Source organism: Emydura macquarii, unplaced genomic scaffold, assembly GCF_026122565.2.
Source record: "Emydura macquarii macquarii isolate MOO-44397 ecotype Brisbane River unplaced genomic scaffold, CSIRO-AGI_Emac_v2 contig_1230, whole genome shotgun sequence".
NCBI classification, from domain to species: Eukaryota; Metazoa; Chordata; order Testudines; family Chelidae; genus Emydura; species Emydura macquarii.
The window spans coordinates 19474165-19489258 of record NW_027131367.1 but is presented as its reverse complement, the minus strand read 5'-3'; the positions used below and the strand labels follow the sequence as shown (position 1 = coordinate 19489258).

The window sequence follows — 15094 nt, the reverse complement described above, 5'->3', positions numbered from 1 at the left end:
TAAAGGTCTGAGTTTCTGTTCTCTCCCCCCCAAACCAATTCTCTTGTGATACAAGCGGCAATGGAGTGGGCCAGGCTAGAGCACCCATGTTCCATCCCAGTGGATGCAAAGTCTTCTTGTCAGCTAGCCTTCAATTCAGATTTCCAACTACCAGGCCTTGTTGGCCAAATACGACTTTCTCAGTGGCAGTAAATTGGAGGACTTTGTGGACAAGCTTCCCCAGCAGGATCATGCCCATTTCTAGGCTATCTTGTAAGAGGACCAGCTGGTTGCCAAAACATCACTTTAGTCTGCTGTGGATGTGGCAGACACCTCTTCGCGCACAATGGCTACAGGGATCGTCGTGCGGGGGAAATCATGGCTGTATTCATCTGGTTTCCCCAGGGAAGTGCCGAATACCATAGAGCACCTCCCTTTCGATGGGTCTCAGCTGGTTAGTGAAAAGACTGACGATTCCCTCCACACCCTAAAGAATTCCAGAGCCACACTGCAGTCACTGGGTTTCTACACACCTGCGCTTAAGTCGGAATTCTACCATCCGCCACCCACACAACGATTCAGAACTCCCCAGTTCTTCCACAACGACCCTACGAAGATTCAGCAATCCTGTCTGCCTGGTCCACCTCTCCAACCTTCAGCATCACATGCTCAGTCCTCTCAGAAGCTTTATTTCTGAGTGCACCTAGAGGGCTGCCAACCACCTTGCCTCCTACCATGCACACAACTCACTCCCTTTCGGGGTGTCTAGCACTCTTCCTACCAGCTTGGAGTGTGATAACTAGAGATGAGTGGGTCCTGGATGTCTTCTGACATGGCTATACAATCGAGTTCTCAATGCTACCTCATCCACTCCCACGGCCCCAGGTCCTCCTCAGGAACGACTCTTAGGACAGTATCCTGGCTCTCCAGGTAGACTTTCTTCTGCAAAGGGAGTGTTAGAAGACTCTGCAGAAAGCAGAGACCGTAGGACATCACACTACATAGGCAGGAATGCACTTGAAGATCTCATTTATTCCATGGTAGGTGTCCTCTTGCTGCCACTGAGGTCAACTAGACAGTTAATGAGGTAGCTACAGCACAACCGAGTCCTTTCTGATGAATATATGGTGCAAGAGGTCCCTTTGTCTTACTTCCTATTAGCCTCAAAGAGAAATGGAGATGATATTGGGTCTATGCATCTCTGAGTGTGAGTATAAAACAAGAGGGGCTTGAAGTCATTGTAGGAGATGGAGCTTTCTTCCTGACAGAACAGGATGGGGGAGTCAGTCAGCCAGCCTGGCTGGTGTGTGATGGTGCCATCAGGGAACGTTTTTACCTTGGTCTAAAGGCCCAGGCCTGATCGCCCTTACAGGCCAAACTTTCCCAGCAGTGTCAAAAACCAGGCAGGGATTACATGCAGGGACTTGGATACATCATCAGAATTCAGGAGACACGGTGGCCTGAGGCTTGGCTGACCCTCAGTGGGGCAGAAAATAAGAAAAGGGTCAACCCCTAACTGTCAACTGAAACCTTGATTGCTTCCACCCATGGCCATTCCCAGCCGGTTGAGTTGTGGGGAGCTCTTGGTGTACATATCTGTACATATCTGTCGTCCGTCTCCCCCGCCCCGGTGAATGAGCTGAGTTGCCCTGTCAGCTCTCTGGGCATAGACCCTGTCACCAGGCCTCCAGAGCTCTGCTCCCAAGGTAACTTCTGGAGCTGGTAGCACAGTAAGCAGGGCTGCCCTGCCCCCAGAGGCAGCAGCCCTCCATAGGCCCAGTAGTTCTTGCCTTTCCCCATCTCTGACCAGTCTCACCTTCGGCAGAAGGTTCAGGATTGTCAAGGAACCGCACGAGCCTTCTTCCCTGCTCGCTGGCTCCTTGCTGGTTCCCCCCGCCAGTTGCTGCGGGCACAGGCCAGACCTGCTGTTGCTGCTACTGCACCAAGTGTCCTTACCGGGACACTGTGCACACAGCCTGGCTCCGAAGCCCCGACCTGGGGCAGTTGTCCCAGCTGTCTCCGGTGGTGGGAACCTCGACCACTAGTAAACCGTAAGCTGCGTGCCTGCAGTACTCTGGGCTCAGCCACTGATGAAGATGTGGGGCTGTTTTTCCCTCGCAGGAGCTGGAGAGGCTGGAGGTGGAGCGGGTGGAAATGATTCGGCAGCACCTTTGCCAGTACACGCAGCTTCGGCATGAGACAGACATGTTCAACCAAAGCGTGAGTCTGCTCTTCCTTTAGGTCCCTTCGGTTCAAGAGCTGTGGTGAGCTTCGGCTGGACTCCAGCCTGGGCTTGTACACAGGGTGCTCAATTCCACTTCTGATGGAGATGGGGCAGAAGTCAGACCGAGATGTAAGTGGTGGCAGTTCGGAAGTCAGTGGCTGTGCACCTACCGTGTGTCTCCAGAGCCGGGGGGGGCGGGAAGATGGAGTAGCACAGAAGCTAGGGAGAAGGGACATGTTCACTGGAATTTTCCATTGTGGAAGCCGTGTGTGTGTGTGGTGTGTGTGTGGTGTGTGTGTGTGTGTGTGTTTTGGGGTGAAGGGGTTAAAAAGTGCTTGACAGGAGGGCATAAGGCAAAGTGGCTCCTTGCTTTAATTTACACCTGCCCTGGCTAGAGGCAGCTCACTCTCCCAGCAGCACACGCAGCTCCACACAATCCTTCCTTGTTGCAAGAAAGATGGTAGTCGCAGCAGCAGCCATCCTTTCAAAATGAAAATGTCAAATCTTATAAAACTGGCACCTTTTCAGATACTTGCCTGCTTGGCGTGTTCTGATACGCCTGGTATTCGGTGTTTTGGAGGTATATATTCACATGACAGAAGTCACGTATTCAGAGCCATGTGCATCGTAAAACACATGGATAATTGTCATTAGTGCAGGTCCCAGCGCTCCCCGCTGCAGTCAGGCCTGGTGTGGATGAGCCCTGCATTCGTGTCCCCTCACTCAGGCAATAAACAAGCCCAAGCAGGCCTTCAGGAACCACACAGCACCTTCTTTGGCGGGTCTCTTATGAACTAGAAAAGACCACCACCAAACATCAGCAAAACCCTCAGTCAGCTCTTCTACCGGAAAGCCCTCTGCCTCTGGCTTTAACTAGCCTTATGGCCCGTTAGCCACGGAGCAGTCACTGCCTGAATTCCTGGCCTGGGACTTGGGCCTCTGATGGACGTTCTGCAGCTGCTGCTCTTTCCCTGACAGTGTTGCTCTTTGCTCGCTAAGTCCCTGGTGGCCCCCGGGTGGTCCCATGCCAGTTCATTCTCCAGGACTGCTCCTGTCTCCCTGAGCCCCTTCTCCCTGGGAGCAGCTTCCCTAGCTGAGCGCAGGTAGCCTTTTTATTAGCTCCATGTGCTTGTTTGCTAATTAACCACTAAGCAGCCACCTGGGACAGTGAATTGCTCCTAGATGGCAGGCAGGGGCAGACAGCCCTGACTCTCCTTAAAGGGCCATTGCCCCATGATTATAATATTCAAAAGAAAATATGTTAAAAGAATGTTATGGTTGAAAAATCCTGCAAGTTCGGAAATACCCGTGACAGCTGCCCGTGCAAGCTTCATTTGGATCCTTGTGCCATACGCATTATGGTATATTCTAATTACATGATCACGTTTTATTCACAGGGTGATCGTGGAGTTTATCCTCAGCATTCAATACGTGCCTTAATCGCTACCCAGCATCGAAATCTTACCCTGAATGTTTCTTTATAGGTGGTTTCTGTGGTGCTCATCCCCATAGTATCTGAGTCTCACAGACATTGATGAATGTACCTTAACAACACCGCTAAGGCAGGGAAGTTTTATTCTCCCCCTTTTACAAATATAGACACGAGGCACAGAGAAATTAAACGCCAAATTTGTGTCACAGTGACTGGCTGATGGATTTTTCTCAGCTGTTGAGCTCCTGAATTCAGTTGCAGGTGTCCAGTGAATATAATAGTTGCACAGGCAGCCTTAATTCTGGGATTCATTACAACTGTTTAGCAATTCTTTTAATGCAGTTTTTGTATGGAATTCCCTGCAAGGGGAAGGAGGAGGGGGCTAGTTGTATGTTTTAAGAAAAATGGATAAACACATGTGCAACCATTTACTAAGTGGCAGAACGCGGTCAGTCAGGTTTTGTTCCTAGTTGTGGGCGGGGTGTGTGATTTTAGTAGTTAGATCAGTAGATTGGGCGTTAGGATTACTGTGTGCTGTTGTATAAAACAATGCGTACGTTTATCAGGGAGTTTGTAGTGGTGAGTAAAGAAGAACATTTTACAGAAAGCAAGAGCAGACACATAGCTGTGGGCATGTTCTTTGTGAGAAGCACCAGTCAGGAAGTGGGGCTCTATTCCCAGCTGTCCGAGAAGCAGCTTTTCTAATTTTTAGTTATCCTCTCTGTAAAATGTAACCCCGCTCCCCCCACCCATTCAGCACAGAGCAGAGCTGCTCCTGCTGTAGGCCAGGGAGTATTTTGATGTGCCGGAGCAGGGATTTTGCCTGAATGCCATGTGGAAACAATTTGATGCAGTCACTCCAAAACAATACAGTGTTGAGCAATCATTGAACAAGTCCAGCTGCAAGTGGTGATTTTCCACATTTAGAACTTGGCCAAATTGAGACAGATTTAGGGGGACGGTCTAAGACATTTCTCTGACCCTGCGACTGTCTCCCTGAACATGCCAACTTCCTATCCCCATGAAGATCTAGAGCAGGGGTTCCCAACCTTTTTGGCTTTTATAACCCTGAAGGGCCACCAGCAGCCTCCACCCCCACTGCAGCCACACAGAAGGAGTTCAGCGAGGAGGCTGCCTTCCTCCCTGCTGATCTCCTGTCCCCCTGGCTGCAGCAAGGAAACCGTAAACGTCCTGTAGCCCCATGCACTCCACCTGGGTCCCTAGGCAGTGGCTCCCTTCTGCAGCCAGGGGGATGGGAGAGCAGCGCTCCCCCACCCTCTCGCTCCAGCAGGGACCCCATCCCTGTGAACCCACGCAGAGCGCTTTGCCGTGCTCCCTGCTACAGCCAGGGGGAGGGGAGCGCTGATCTCCTGTCCCCTTGGCTGCAGCAAGGAACCTGCACCGGTCTTGTAGCCCCGCGGCAGCGGCTCCCTGCTGCAGCCAGCGGGAGGGGAGCAGCGGCCCACTTCGAAAGACCCCGTGGGCCATGGGGTGGGAACCACTGAGGTAGAGGTCTTCAAACAACGGTTTGATTTTTCTTTTAATTGGCAGGTTTCTTTCTCCACTAAGTTTGTTCTCACAACAGCTGAACCATTTTTGCTCAAACAGTCCCAAAAACTCAACCTGCGCAAGACGTTTGTCACAATAACAAGCCAGTGAAAACAGGGAGGGGAAAGATGGTCTTGAGGTTCAGGCAGTGGCCTGGGACTCAGGAATTCTGGGCTCAGCACCTAGTTCTGCCGCAGATTCTCTGTCTGACCTTGGGTAAGTCACTTACTCTGCCTTTGCCTCAGTTCCTATCTGTAAAATGGGGATAATAGCGCTCCCTCTCTCCCACCCCTTGGCTGTTTAGTTTTTAAACATTTCAGGGCAGGGACTGTGTGTACAGTGCCTAGCACAGGGGACCCCAGTCTCAGCTAAGCCCTATGAGCACTACCATAATACAAATAATGAATAGTAATAAGAGGATTATAAAGAAAAACGTTAGGCAGCCTTCGTATAGGTGACAGGACTGACTGACTGTGCGGGCGGAGGGCTGGAGTGGGATTACATTTTTGCTTATTTGATGAAATGACTCTGAGGGCTCTGGCAATGGGAAGCAACTGTGTCCATCCTGTGTTTTCCAGCAGGCTGCACATGGGCCCTGCCGCAGCGTGGAATGGCTAGTTTCACTCCTGGCCAGTTTTGTAAGATTTAACATAAATGTTCAGTGTCCCTGTGTCGACGCTCTGCTCTCTCTGGAGATGTGTGTGTGCCTGCTGCCCCGGGGCTGGCTATGGGACACGCCAGGGGCTGCCTGGGCTGCTCTGGGGACGCTGCCTTTCACCGTGCTTTCTGCTGAACAGGTGCCAGATACACTCGGCGCCAGAGAATAGATGACCCCCCTCAGGCTGAGGGGAAGGGCCTCTGTGGGCCAATTCAGACCCCAGGGCGAACAGGGCAGCCTCTGTTACCCCCCTTTACCGCTGAACACCTGTGACTGCACCCTGGCACCCCCAGCTTCGCAGGAGCAGCCAAGACCCATCACAGACGGAGAAAGCCAAGCCTTGGGCCCCAGGAGCAGCATTCCAGCTCCCACCTCTTCCCTGGCCTCAGGCAAACATTCCTGGGTCCTTCCTCCCCACAACCCAGGGGTATTGCTAGGTTCTCTCCACCCCCTTCCCCTCCCCCCCCCCCCCCCGGGTCAAGCATTTCTGGGTCCTTCCCCTCCCTGGGAGGAGCGTTCCTGGGTCCCCCCAGGAACAACACTGCTGCCCCCCACTTTGTCTTTAGCCCGAGCCCTAGCATTTCTGGACCCTCCCGTCTCCCACTTCCATGCACATGCCCAGGGGGAGCATTTCTGGCCCTGACAGTTGGGCTGTAAAGGGTGGGGGGCTTTAAGGAGTTGGTTTGCGTCCCTCTGTGGCACCAGGAATTGGATGTGGTCAGAAGCGGCACGCATTGGACTTGTTTCACCAATGGCCAGATTCCTGCTGCCAAGCCTGTATTTTGTCTGACCTCCCATTTATGGATCCAGCTACTTGGGCAGAGTTTGTTATTGCTGTGGTGGTGACACAGCTGATTCAGTAGCAAGGAGCACTTGCAGCAGGAGCTGCTCTGTGCCCATGTACGTGCTTTTGACATTTGCTTCTCGTTCTGTTCTTTTCAGACAATAGAACCTGTGGATCAGTTGCTTCGGAGAGTGGAGCCTGCCAAAGACAGGGAACTGTGGGTACAAGAACACAAAACTGGAGATATCAGACCTGTGGACATGGAAATATAGACTGATCTGATTAGTGATAGTGATAGGGTCACTGGCCTCGCCAGGCTAATGGGTTCTATAAAGGGTCAGAAGAGCTACAGGACAGGAAAAGGGTTGCTATGCTACCAGATACCTTGTATTTATTGCCTAGAGAGACTCTCTCTGTCACATTTGATCATCACATCAGTTCCTATTGTGTTATGCCTTAAGCTCCCGACATTCCAGGGTTAAGAAGCCAGATGTGTCTATTCTTCCTGCCAGAGGTTTCCAGCTGCCAATGATGTGCTGCTTCCAGGAGAAACCAAGGACCTTACTTTCTGGTACAGAGAGAGCTCTGTTCTTCAGTGATTGCACTACACCCATTGCATGACTCTCTTTGTGTAGATGTAAGAACAGCCATGCAGCAAGCTTCTGCCATGCAAGCAGACTAGTGATTTGACCATGACGCTGGAAGCAAGGAGCTCCTGAACATTGGATCCCAGCACTGCCACTGATCAGCTGGACGGCCTTGGGCACGTTGCATAACTTTTCTGGTTCCCCCATTTATAATAATACTTACCTACCTCACAGGAGTGTAGTGAGGATTCATTGATTTGTATAATACTTTTTAGCACAACTTCCTTGCTACTGGAGTAATTTGGAGTGCAGGGAGGTATGGGCTTTTCCCCAAAGCAGAAAACAAGGCAAAAGACTAGAGAGAAGACCCCACTGAGTAAAGACACCTGTTCAAGCCCCTCCTGTTTTATACTCCCACTCAGAGACGCGTAGACCCAATATAATCTCCATTTCTCTTTGAGACTAATAGAAAGTAAGATTGAAAGGGACCTCTTGCATCATCATTTACCAGGAAGGACTCGGTTGTGCTGTAGCTACCTCATTAAATGTCTGGTTGACCTCAGTGGCAGCAAGAGGACACCTACCATGGAATAAATGAGATCTTCAAGTCCATTCCTGCCTATGCAGTATAATATTCTACAGTCTCTGCTTTCTGCAGGATCTTCTAACACTCCCTTTGGGAGGTCATTTTCCAGCCAAATAGATCCAAGTTTAAACTGACCTTTGTTTAATGTCCTCCAAATAACTCCTAGTTTGTAGCTTATGGGATGCCCATGTACCTCCATCTTTTTCCTTGGTGTTTGCACCCATCAGATATCTGCAGATAGTTGGCAGGTCTGTTCTATTCTATTCTATTCTGTATAGGTTTTGTACTGCACTCATCACTCTAGTATCTGAGTTCTTTCCAGTAGTGCATTAAGCCGTGTGACTATACATCTGTCTGTCACACGTTGTGTGTTCTCTCATCCTCTTCCCTAGAAGGAGAAACATGCAGTGAAGTGTCTTATTTTGGTAGTTTTAAAAAAATTCTTATTTATTAAATATACCTGTTGCTATGTGTTTATATTACAGAAGGCAAGATCATAGAAATGTGGTGAGGTTTTTATAGTCGTCAGTTCCTGGGGAGTTCATTCCATAGTCTTGGACTGGCCCCTGAATTCTGTCTCCTGCACAGATAAGCTTTACTCTTATTTTTGAGAGTGCCATTGGGCCAGAGGAGTGTAGTTGACCATGGTCTTCGTCCTGGAGCTTTAGATGGTCTTTCAGGGCCCAGGACATTCAGTGCATTGAAGATAAGGAGCAAGACCATCAACTTGATTTGAAACTATATGGAAAGATAGTGTAGAGTGCAGAGCACAGATGTGATGTGCTCGCAATAGCCTATTTTGCTAAGGAGACACACTTCAGTGTTTTATACTAGTTGGAGTTTTCAGAGGGCTGAAGGTTTCATGCCAGGGTATATCACGTTGTAGTCCAGCAGTGACGAAGGATCTGCCAGGATGAGATAGAGATGGTAGAAAGCATTACTCACAGCTGTTGTGATGTGAGAACTCAACATTAGCGAGGAATCCCAGAGTACTTCTAGACTATAGACTGAACTGACCAGTTGTGGCTGTGAACCTTCAGCCGAAGAAGACTGCATCATTTCCCTCAGCAACCATCCATTGTCTCTCACTTCACCACTGTATCAAACACAAGCCATTTGTCTTCGCTTTCAAGGCCGTTTCTGGTTTAACCCAGCTCTGCCTATCATTTCTTATATGGTATTAAGCCATCGACTGGATGATGTCGTTATATATTTAATTTATATAATGATGATGAGACACTTCCTGTTTCAACAGTAAGAAAGGAAGATGTTACACAAAATCTGAACAACTGGTAACTTGCACAGAAAAGTTTTAAAAGAGTTGGCTGAAGAGCTCTCCAAATCACTGATTTTAATTTGTACTAAATCTTGGAAATGGGATAGTATCAGAGGGCTGGAAGAAAGCCCTTATTGGGCTAAGAGACAAAATTTTCAAATTTTGATCCACAGTAACAATTTTAATGCATTAATTTCTAGTTACGTTTTTTGCCCCCCGTCAGTTTTGCTCATAATTCATTTTACCTTTTGGAAATTGGCCTGTTTAAAATGCTAAGTATATATCCATATTACTGGTTGGGATTGTATTCTTTCTGCAGGTAAATATTTCAGTCAGATCATGATAACTAGCACTTATTCAACCGTTCATCTTTAGTGCAGTGATAAATTCATCTTTGCCTCAGAATGAGGGCTGCAGTACTCTTTGAGCTAGAGAATTAACGATAATTTAAAGATTCCAGAGAAGTTTTACTGTTGGCACTAGAAGGTTTGTTTCCACATAAAGGACAATTAGTGAGAATTTCCCAGCAATCCTCAGGATGCTCTTTGTCACATGCCTTGTTGTGTCACCCCAGAGGTAATATAGACTATTCTTTTCTCTGAATCTGAAACAAGTGCAGGTATTTTGAGCCATCCCTCAGCAGTGGGTCCCTAGACAAGATCACTTGCCCTAATTCTTTCCTGGTAGTTCTGCTTGCCCTAGCCACTGGTCAGGCTACTGTCTTTCCTAGTCCTCTTTTGTCCAGCTGACTCTGTCTTGGGTTTTCAGTAACTTCTTTTCTTAGCTTGATTGTCCTCTAGCTTACCCAGGGTGGAATATTTATTGCTGTTGCCTAGGCTGGATGGCTTTCTATGTTCCTCTTCATTTCTGCCACAGTGTTCTATCTCATTCACATCTACTTCCTTTCTCCTCACAACTGCAGCATAATCGATCTATTTTAACTTCTCCGTGCTGTTAGCAATTTTAGCTTCTCTGAGTCCTTCCACGTTCTACCACAGGATGCAAAACAATTTGCACTTCTCACACATGTAGCCTTTTCTGTCTTCTTACAGAACCAGAACATAATTTGTCTTCCACACCCGCCCACCTTGCCTTTTTGTTAGCCATTTATTGATGCATCTGACTCCAAGCAAACCAACTTTTTAAGGCCTGTCTTACTCTTTGAATTCCTTCTGGAACCACCCCCTTTGCCATTTCCTGACCATTGCTAGCTGGATGTGCTAAGCCCTGGCTTTAACATGTGGGTCAGATCTGCTTCTTCAATGACTGACAAGCCCCCAGGTGCTCTCACAGATGAAGCGCTGCCAAATAGGGCTGCTGAAAGATTCCCAGCCTGCTCTAAAGCGCTCAGCTACACAACCAGCGTTGGTGTGCAGCCACTCAGCACTCAGGCGGCTGTAAGCACTGCAAGACACCCGCCCTTAGGAACACTGTTCAGTGATTGCGACAGCCTGAGATCTTTGGCGGCTGTTTTACAAGACGCGTGAGTTATTCCAAAACAAAGTCACAAAGTGTGGAACAAAACCCTAGAGAAATAGCTGTGTTCTCTCATATACACCTTTGCCTGAGTGCACACCTGGAGCAGCTTCCCTGGAACAGCTGGGGCTTTGTTCACTGTATGCTTTGTGCAAGGAGCTCTAAAGCAAACCTTCTCCACTGCATGAGGAAGATGTTTGCTGCTCCCAGGGTTATTGTCTCATTGTGTTTCACTTTGCTGTGCAGTTTCATGCTGCTTGCCCATTGCATGTTGCCCACACAGCTGTGTTACCAGTGTGTTAACTGTTCTCTGGCAGAAAATCAGGTTCCCAGACACTATTTTAACAAAGTATCCAATATTTTGGGAATTCAGACTAAAGCTTTGATAGAAGGTGAGGTTAGTGGATTCAAACCAGCACTAGTTATAACTGCTCAGACTGTCTGAGAGGGGTGCCCCAGGCTCTGCATTTCAGCAAGGTTTTAACAAATGGATAAGTTGGACTGCTCAGTCCCCATATAGAAATACATGACCTGCTCTCCAGAAGTGCTGAGCACTCACAAGTCTCTTGAAAGCAAATGGGAGCAAATAGGTGAAGAGAATCTTTGAAAATCAAACCATGGATCGAGGTGCCTAAATAAGGACTAGGAGCCTAATTAAGGCTTCCATTTAAATAAAAAAATCGTAATCTTTCTAGTATAAATAGTGACTGAGCACTCAGAAATAGGAGCGTGAAAAGCTTCAGCTTATTCCAAGAGAGTTAGCTTCACCATCTGCTGAAAGACAAGGTATTATGCTACCCAGCTGGGCTGGAGGAGACCCAGTGATTCATTGGGTTTAGAAAAGTCTGTGGGCTCACTCTAACATGGCACCTTAGCCTCTCCATCACGTAAAACAGCTCATTAAAAATATACGAGATCCTAAACCCTTTGCACCCAGGTGCGCTTTCTCTACATAGTCACAAGATCAGCTGCTTCCATATCCGTGGTTCCCTGCAGCGCTCTGAACCTAGGCTCTGTCAGACCAAAATGGGGAGCCAGTACAGAGAGAGGGGCCCACTGCTCACCATGCCCTGCTGCCAGCAGGTGAAGAGAGCACAAATCCCCGTGCAAAGAGCAAGAGTGAACTTTTAGATCTCTACCGCCACAGTCAGACACAGGGAGACGTACCGCTGCTCACCCGGCTGGCTCCCTGACTGTCAAGAACCTTACAGGCCATAACCAGCACCGTAACGCACTCAGAGAGAAATGTCCCATTATTGTTTCAGCTCCTTGTCACCATGGCATGGGAGCTGGCTTGCAAAAGCTAAGTGGCTGTATTTGACAGAGGATTCACTTGCATGTTGAAAATGAACACATCTGACAATAAAGACGTTTAACTCTGCATGCAACTTTAGCCGTAGACACACCAAACTCAAGCCCTAAACCCAGACTTTCCCCAGGACTCTGGAAATGGTGATATTAAGGCTTCGCTCACCCTCAGTTTTCCTTGGGATTTAAAAGTGCAGTGACAAAAGGTGCCCTGTCACTCAATAATGCAATAGAGTGATTCTGTAATACCGTGACTTCTTGGTCATTTCTCAAGGGTTACCCAGGATGCTGATGGACGGCAACACCCAGCTCATGTCCAAAGATTCCTGGGACTGTGGTGATGGCCTGAACCACAACATTAGGTCACCCATGACTCAGGGTCCCATATAAACAAACCCCAACCCAGGCATCCTCCAAGACTTGGGAGCACATGCATTCTGTCTGTGACCTAATGAGGGCACTTTCTTTTTCATTAGCATGACTTTCCTTTAGAAGATACTTGGGGGATTGCCTCTCCCCACCTGCTAGCTGTGCAATGGGCGTTACCTTGTGTTTTAAAGTAGATGTGACTCATAAATGTCAGTGACTTCTGTTTCTGAATGCTCAGCTCCTAACTCTTGTTTTAGACTCATTTCCATCAGGGCTCTCTCTGTTTCCAAGCATTTTGTTCTTCGGTTTAGCGTTTCAGATGTCACTGGCATGTTTATATTGCACTAATGTTCAGAACAAAATGTCATGCTTCTTGGATAGATTTCTGAAAGTGACTGTTGCTCAAATGTTGCTTCAAGTCGCTGTGTTTGGAAGTGCAATTACTCCTTTTTGTGCTGCTCAACCACATAGTCCACTAGTCCTCCCTTGTCTGTTCACCTAAGCGACTAACACTTTGGCATAGTTTGATTTCTAATTTTTAATCCCATGCATTACACAAGGCAGAATCCTTTTGTGCCTTGCTAAATATATGATTCTAACATACATACATTACTAAAATCTTCTAAAAGACCTTTTAAATAACACTTTAAGTCAATAGTATAAGAAATATAGAAAAAAATTGTAATCCAATTTGAAACAGATGTTCAAATTTCAATTCCCTCAACTTATATTAAGTTGGACTATTTTTTTAGATACGGTGTGAAAGACAAAGTCAGTAGGAATGTAGAAAAAGCCTGCCAGGTACTGATTCCCTGAGCTTCCGGGACTACAATTTGAATAAATTCACTGTTTCATTGCTTCAGATTTCAAAGAAATTGAAGAATGGTTTGAACCTCAACTTCAATTTCATAAAAATACAATTAGTAATTCCCCCAAATTCTAGGTTCCTCTTTAGCTGCTACAACTACACAAATATAAAATTGCATAAGCCCACCTCATGAACTTCTACAGCGCCGGAGCAGCCAGTGTACAGCCTCCTGCTGCAGCTGTCTCAGTTCCCCTCTGTTGCTTCCGCATTATCACTCATCAACTGAGTTTGGGTCTGCACTGTTCTTTCACTGATTATTAATGTCAAGCATAGACATCAAAAATGTTTATTGCTGACATTGAGGGTATAGGGAGCTTTAGACATGTTGAAAAGAAGGTCTGCCAGCTGCCCCTTCATCTTGCACTAGCTTCTGCTTCCTTCTCCTCTGCTCTTTGTTGGGTGTATTCCTTGGTTTGGGGGGATCCTGTGAGCTTGCATGAATTTCAGTGGAAGTTGAGGTCACTCAGCATCTCGTACGATCAGGGTCTTTGTCACACTTGCCTTGGAAGGGTAGAGTCATGCATGCCACTCAAAGAGAAATGACCTTGTGCTGTAGGGCATTCAGAACAACCTCCTAATCTAATCTTCCAACAAAATGTCCTTCCATTCAGTGGCACCATTAAAACAAGCAGCAACTTCACATGGTGTGTCGGAATAAAGGCCATGCTGGACCAAAGCAAGTGCTGTTTTCTGTTTCTGTAAATTATGACTCTTCACGCTAAGGCTGTTACTGTGGCACTGTGACTCAGAGTGTGGGTGCGGTTACCACGTATATGGGCTGAGGATTGGTACTGGAAGTGTAAAGAGTATTTCTTGGGACGCTCAGATTTGCAAGACGTGACTATCTAGTCATTTGGCTGTAGGAAAGTTTATCCTGAGGCTTATTACTCCTTCCGAGTAATGGATACTAGGGCTGAGATTTTTAAAGCTGCCTAGGGAGTTTGGCCAGTTCCCATGCCCTTGGTCATACGCAGCGCAAACACCATTTAAGAACAATGGTGTCAGTCTGTTCTGGACAGAGCCGGTGGCAATATCGGACAAAGGGAATCTCAGCTTTTTAAAATGGCTTTCTTTGTTTCAACAATCCAAAAGAAGGTGGGAAATCCATTGAGTGGTTTGGCAAACAGTCTAACAGCAGTTCAACAGCAGACTATGTTCTAAAGCAGTTTTCTAATCAAATGAAGTTGCCTATTTGGTCCTTTTGCTAAATACTTTCTAAATTTTTAAAGTAACATTTGTCTTTTGCCAGTACAAATGACCTCTTTTGTAATGTGTTTAATCAAAATTTTATATCTTTCCATAACTCTTGTCTGAATAGACCCTTTAACAGCTGATGTAACATAAGATCTGTGTCTGAATAACAACAGTAAACCTTTGATCATTGTGAAAATTGTAATGTGGTCATTGTCCCATAAAAACATATGATGGAATCATTATGGCTGAAAAATTGAATGCTCAAAAAGTTTAAGGGCCAGCCCCCTCAGCTGGGGTTGATTAGCAAAGCTCCATTGAAGTTAATAGGGCAGTGCTGATTTACACCGGCTGTGGATCTGGTCTTTAAGTGTTGAAAGCAGTTGCTATACATATTTTTTCTGTCTTATTGAAAAACATTGCAAAAAGTTAAACTGTATTTTCCTGCATTCTGCGATTATGTATACACCTCAGTGCTTCATCTCATTCTTTGTAAAATAAATTGTACAGATACATCGGCTGACCATGAAGTTATATTTACTAAATGGTTGTTTTTAAAATCAAAAGCAGCAATACTTTTCATCACATTGTCATAACAATAAGAACATAAGAACGGCCATACTGGGTCAGACCAATGGTCCATTTGTCTTGTCTTCCGACAGTGGCCAATGCCAGGTGCTTCAAAGGGAATGAACAGATCAGGCAGTCGTGTGATCCATCCCATCGCCCATTCCCAGCTTCTGGCGAACAGAGGCTAGACACACCTCAGAGCATGGTTTTGCATCCGTTCTCATCCTAGCTAATAGCC

The 15094-nt window shown here is 47.0% G+C and overlaps 1 protein-coding gene across 3 annotated transcripts in view; it reads left to right on the top strand.

Annotated features, from left to right (window-relative positions):
• GAS7 (growth arrest specific 7) overlaps positions 1–14806 on the top strand; it is a 173640-nt gene extending 158834 nt beyond the window's left edge. For all 3 annotated transcript variants that reach the window (XM_067547715.1, XM_067547716.1, XM_067547714.1), the window contains 2 exons: positions 2101–2199; positions 6784–14806. In XM_067547715.1, coding sequence (XP_067403816.1) covers positions 2101–2199; positions 6784–6897 — 213 coding nt within the window. In that variant the 3' untranslated portion in view covers positions 6898–14806. The remainder of the gene's footprint in view (positions 1–2100; positions 2200–6783) is intronic.
• Positions 14807–15094: the final 288 nt, after the last annotated feature.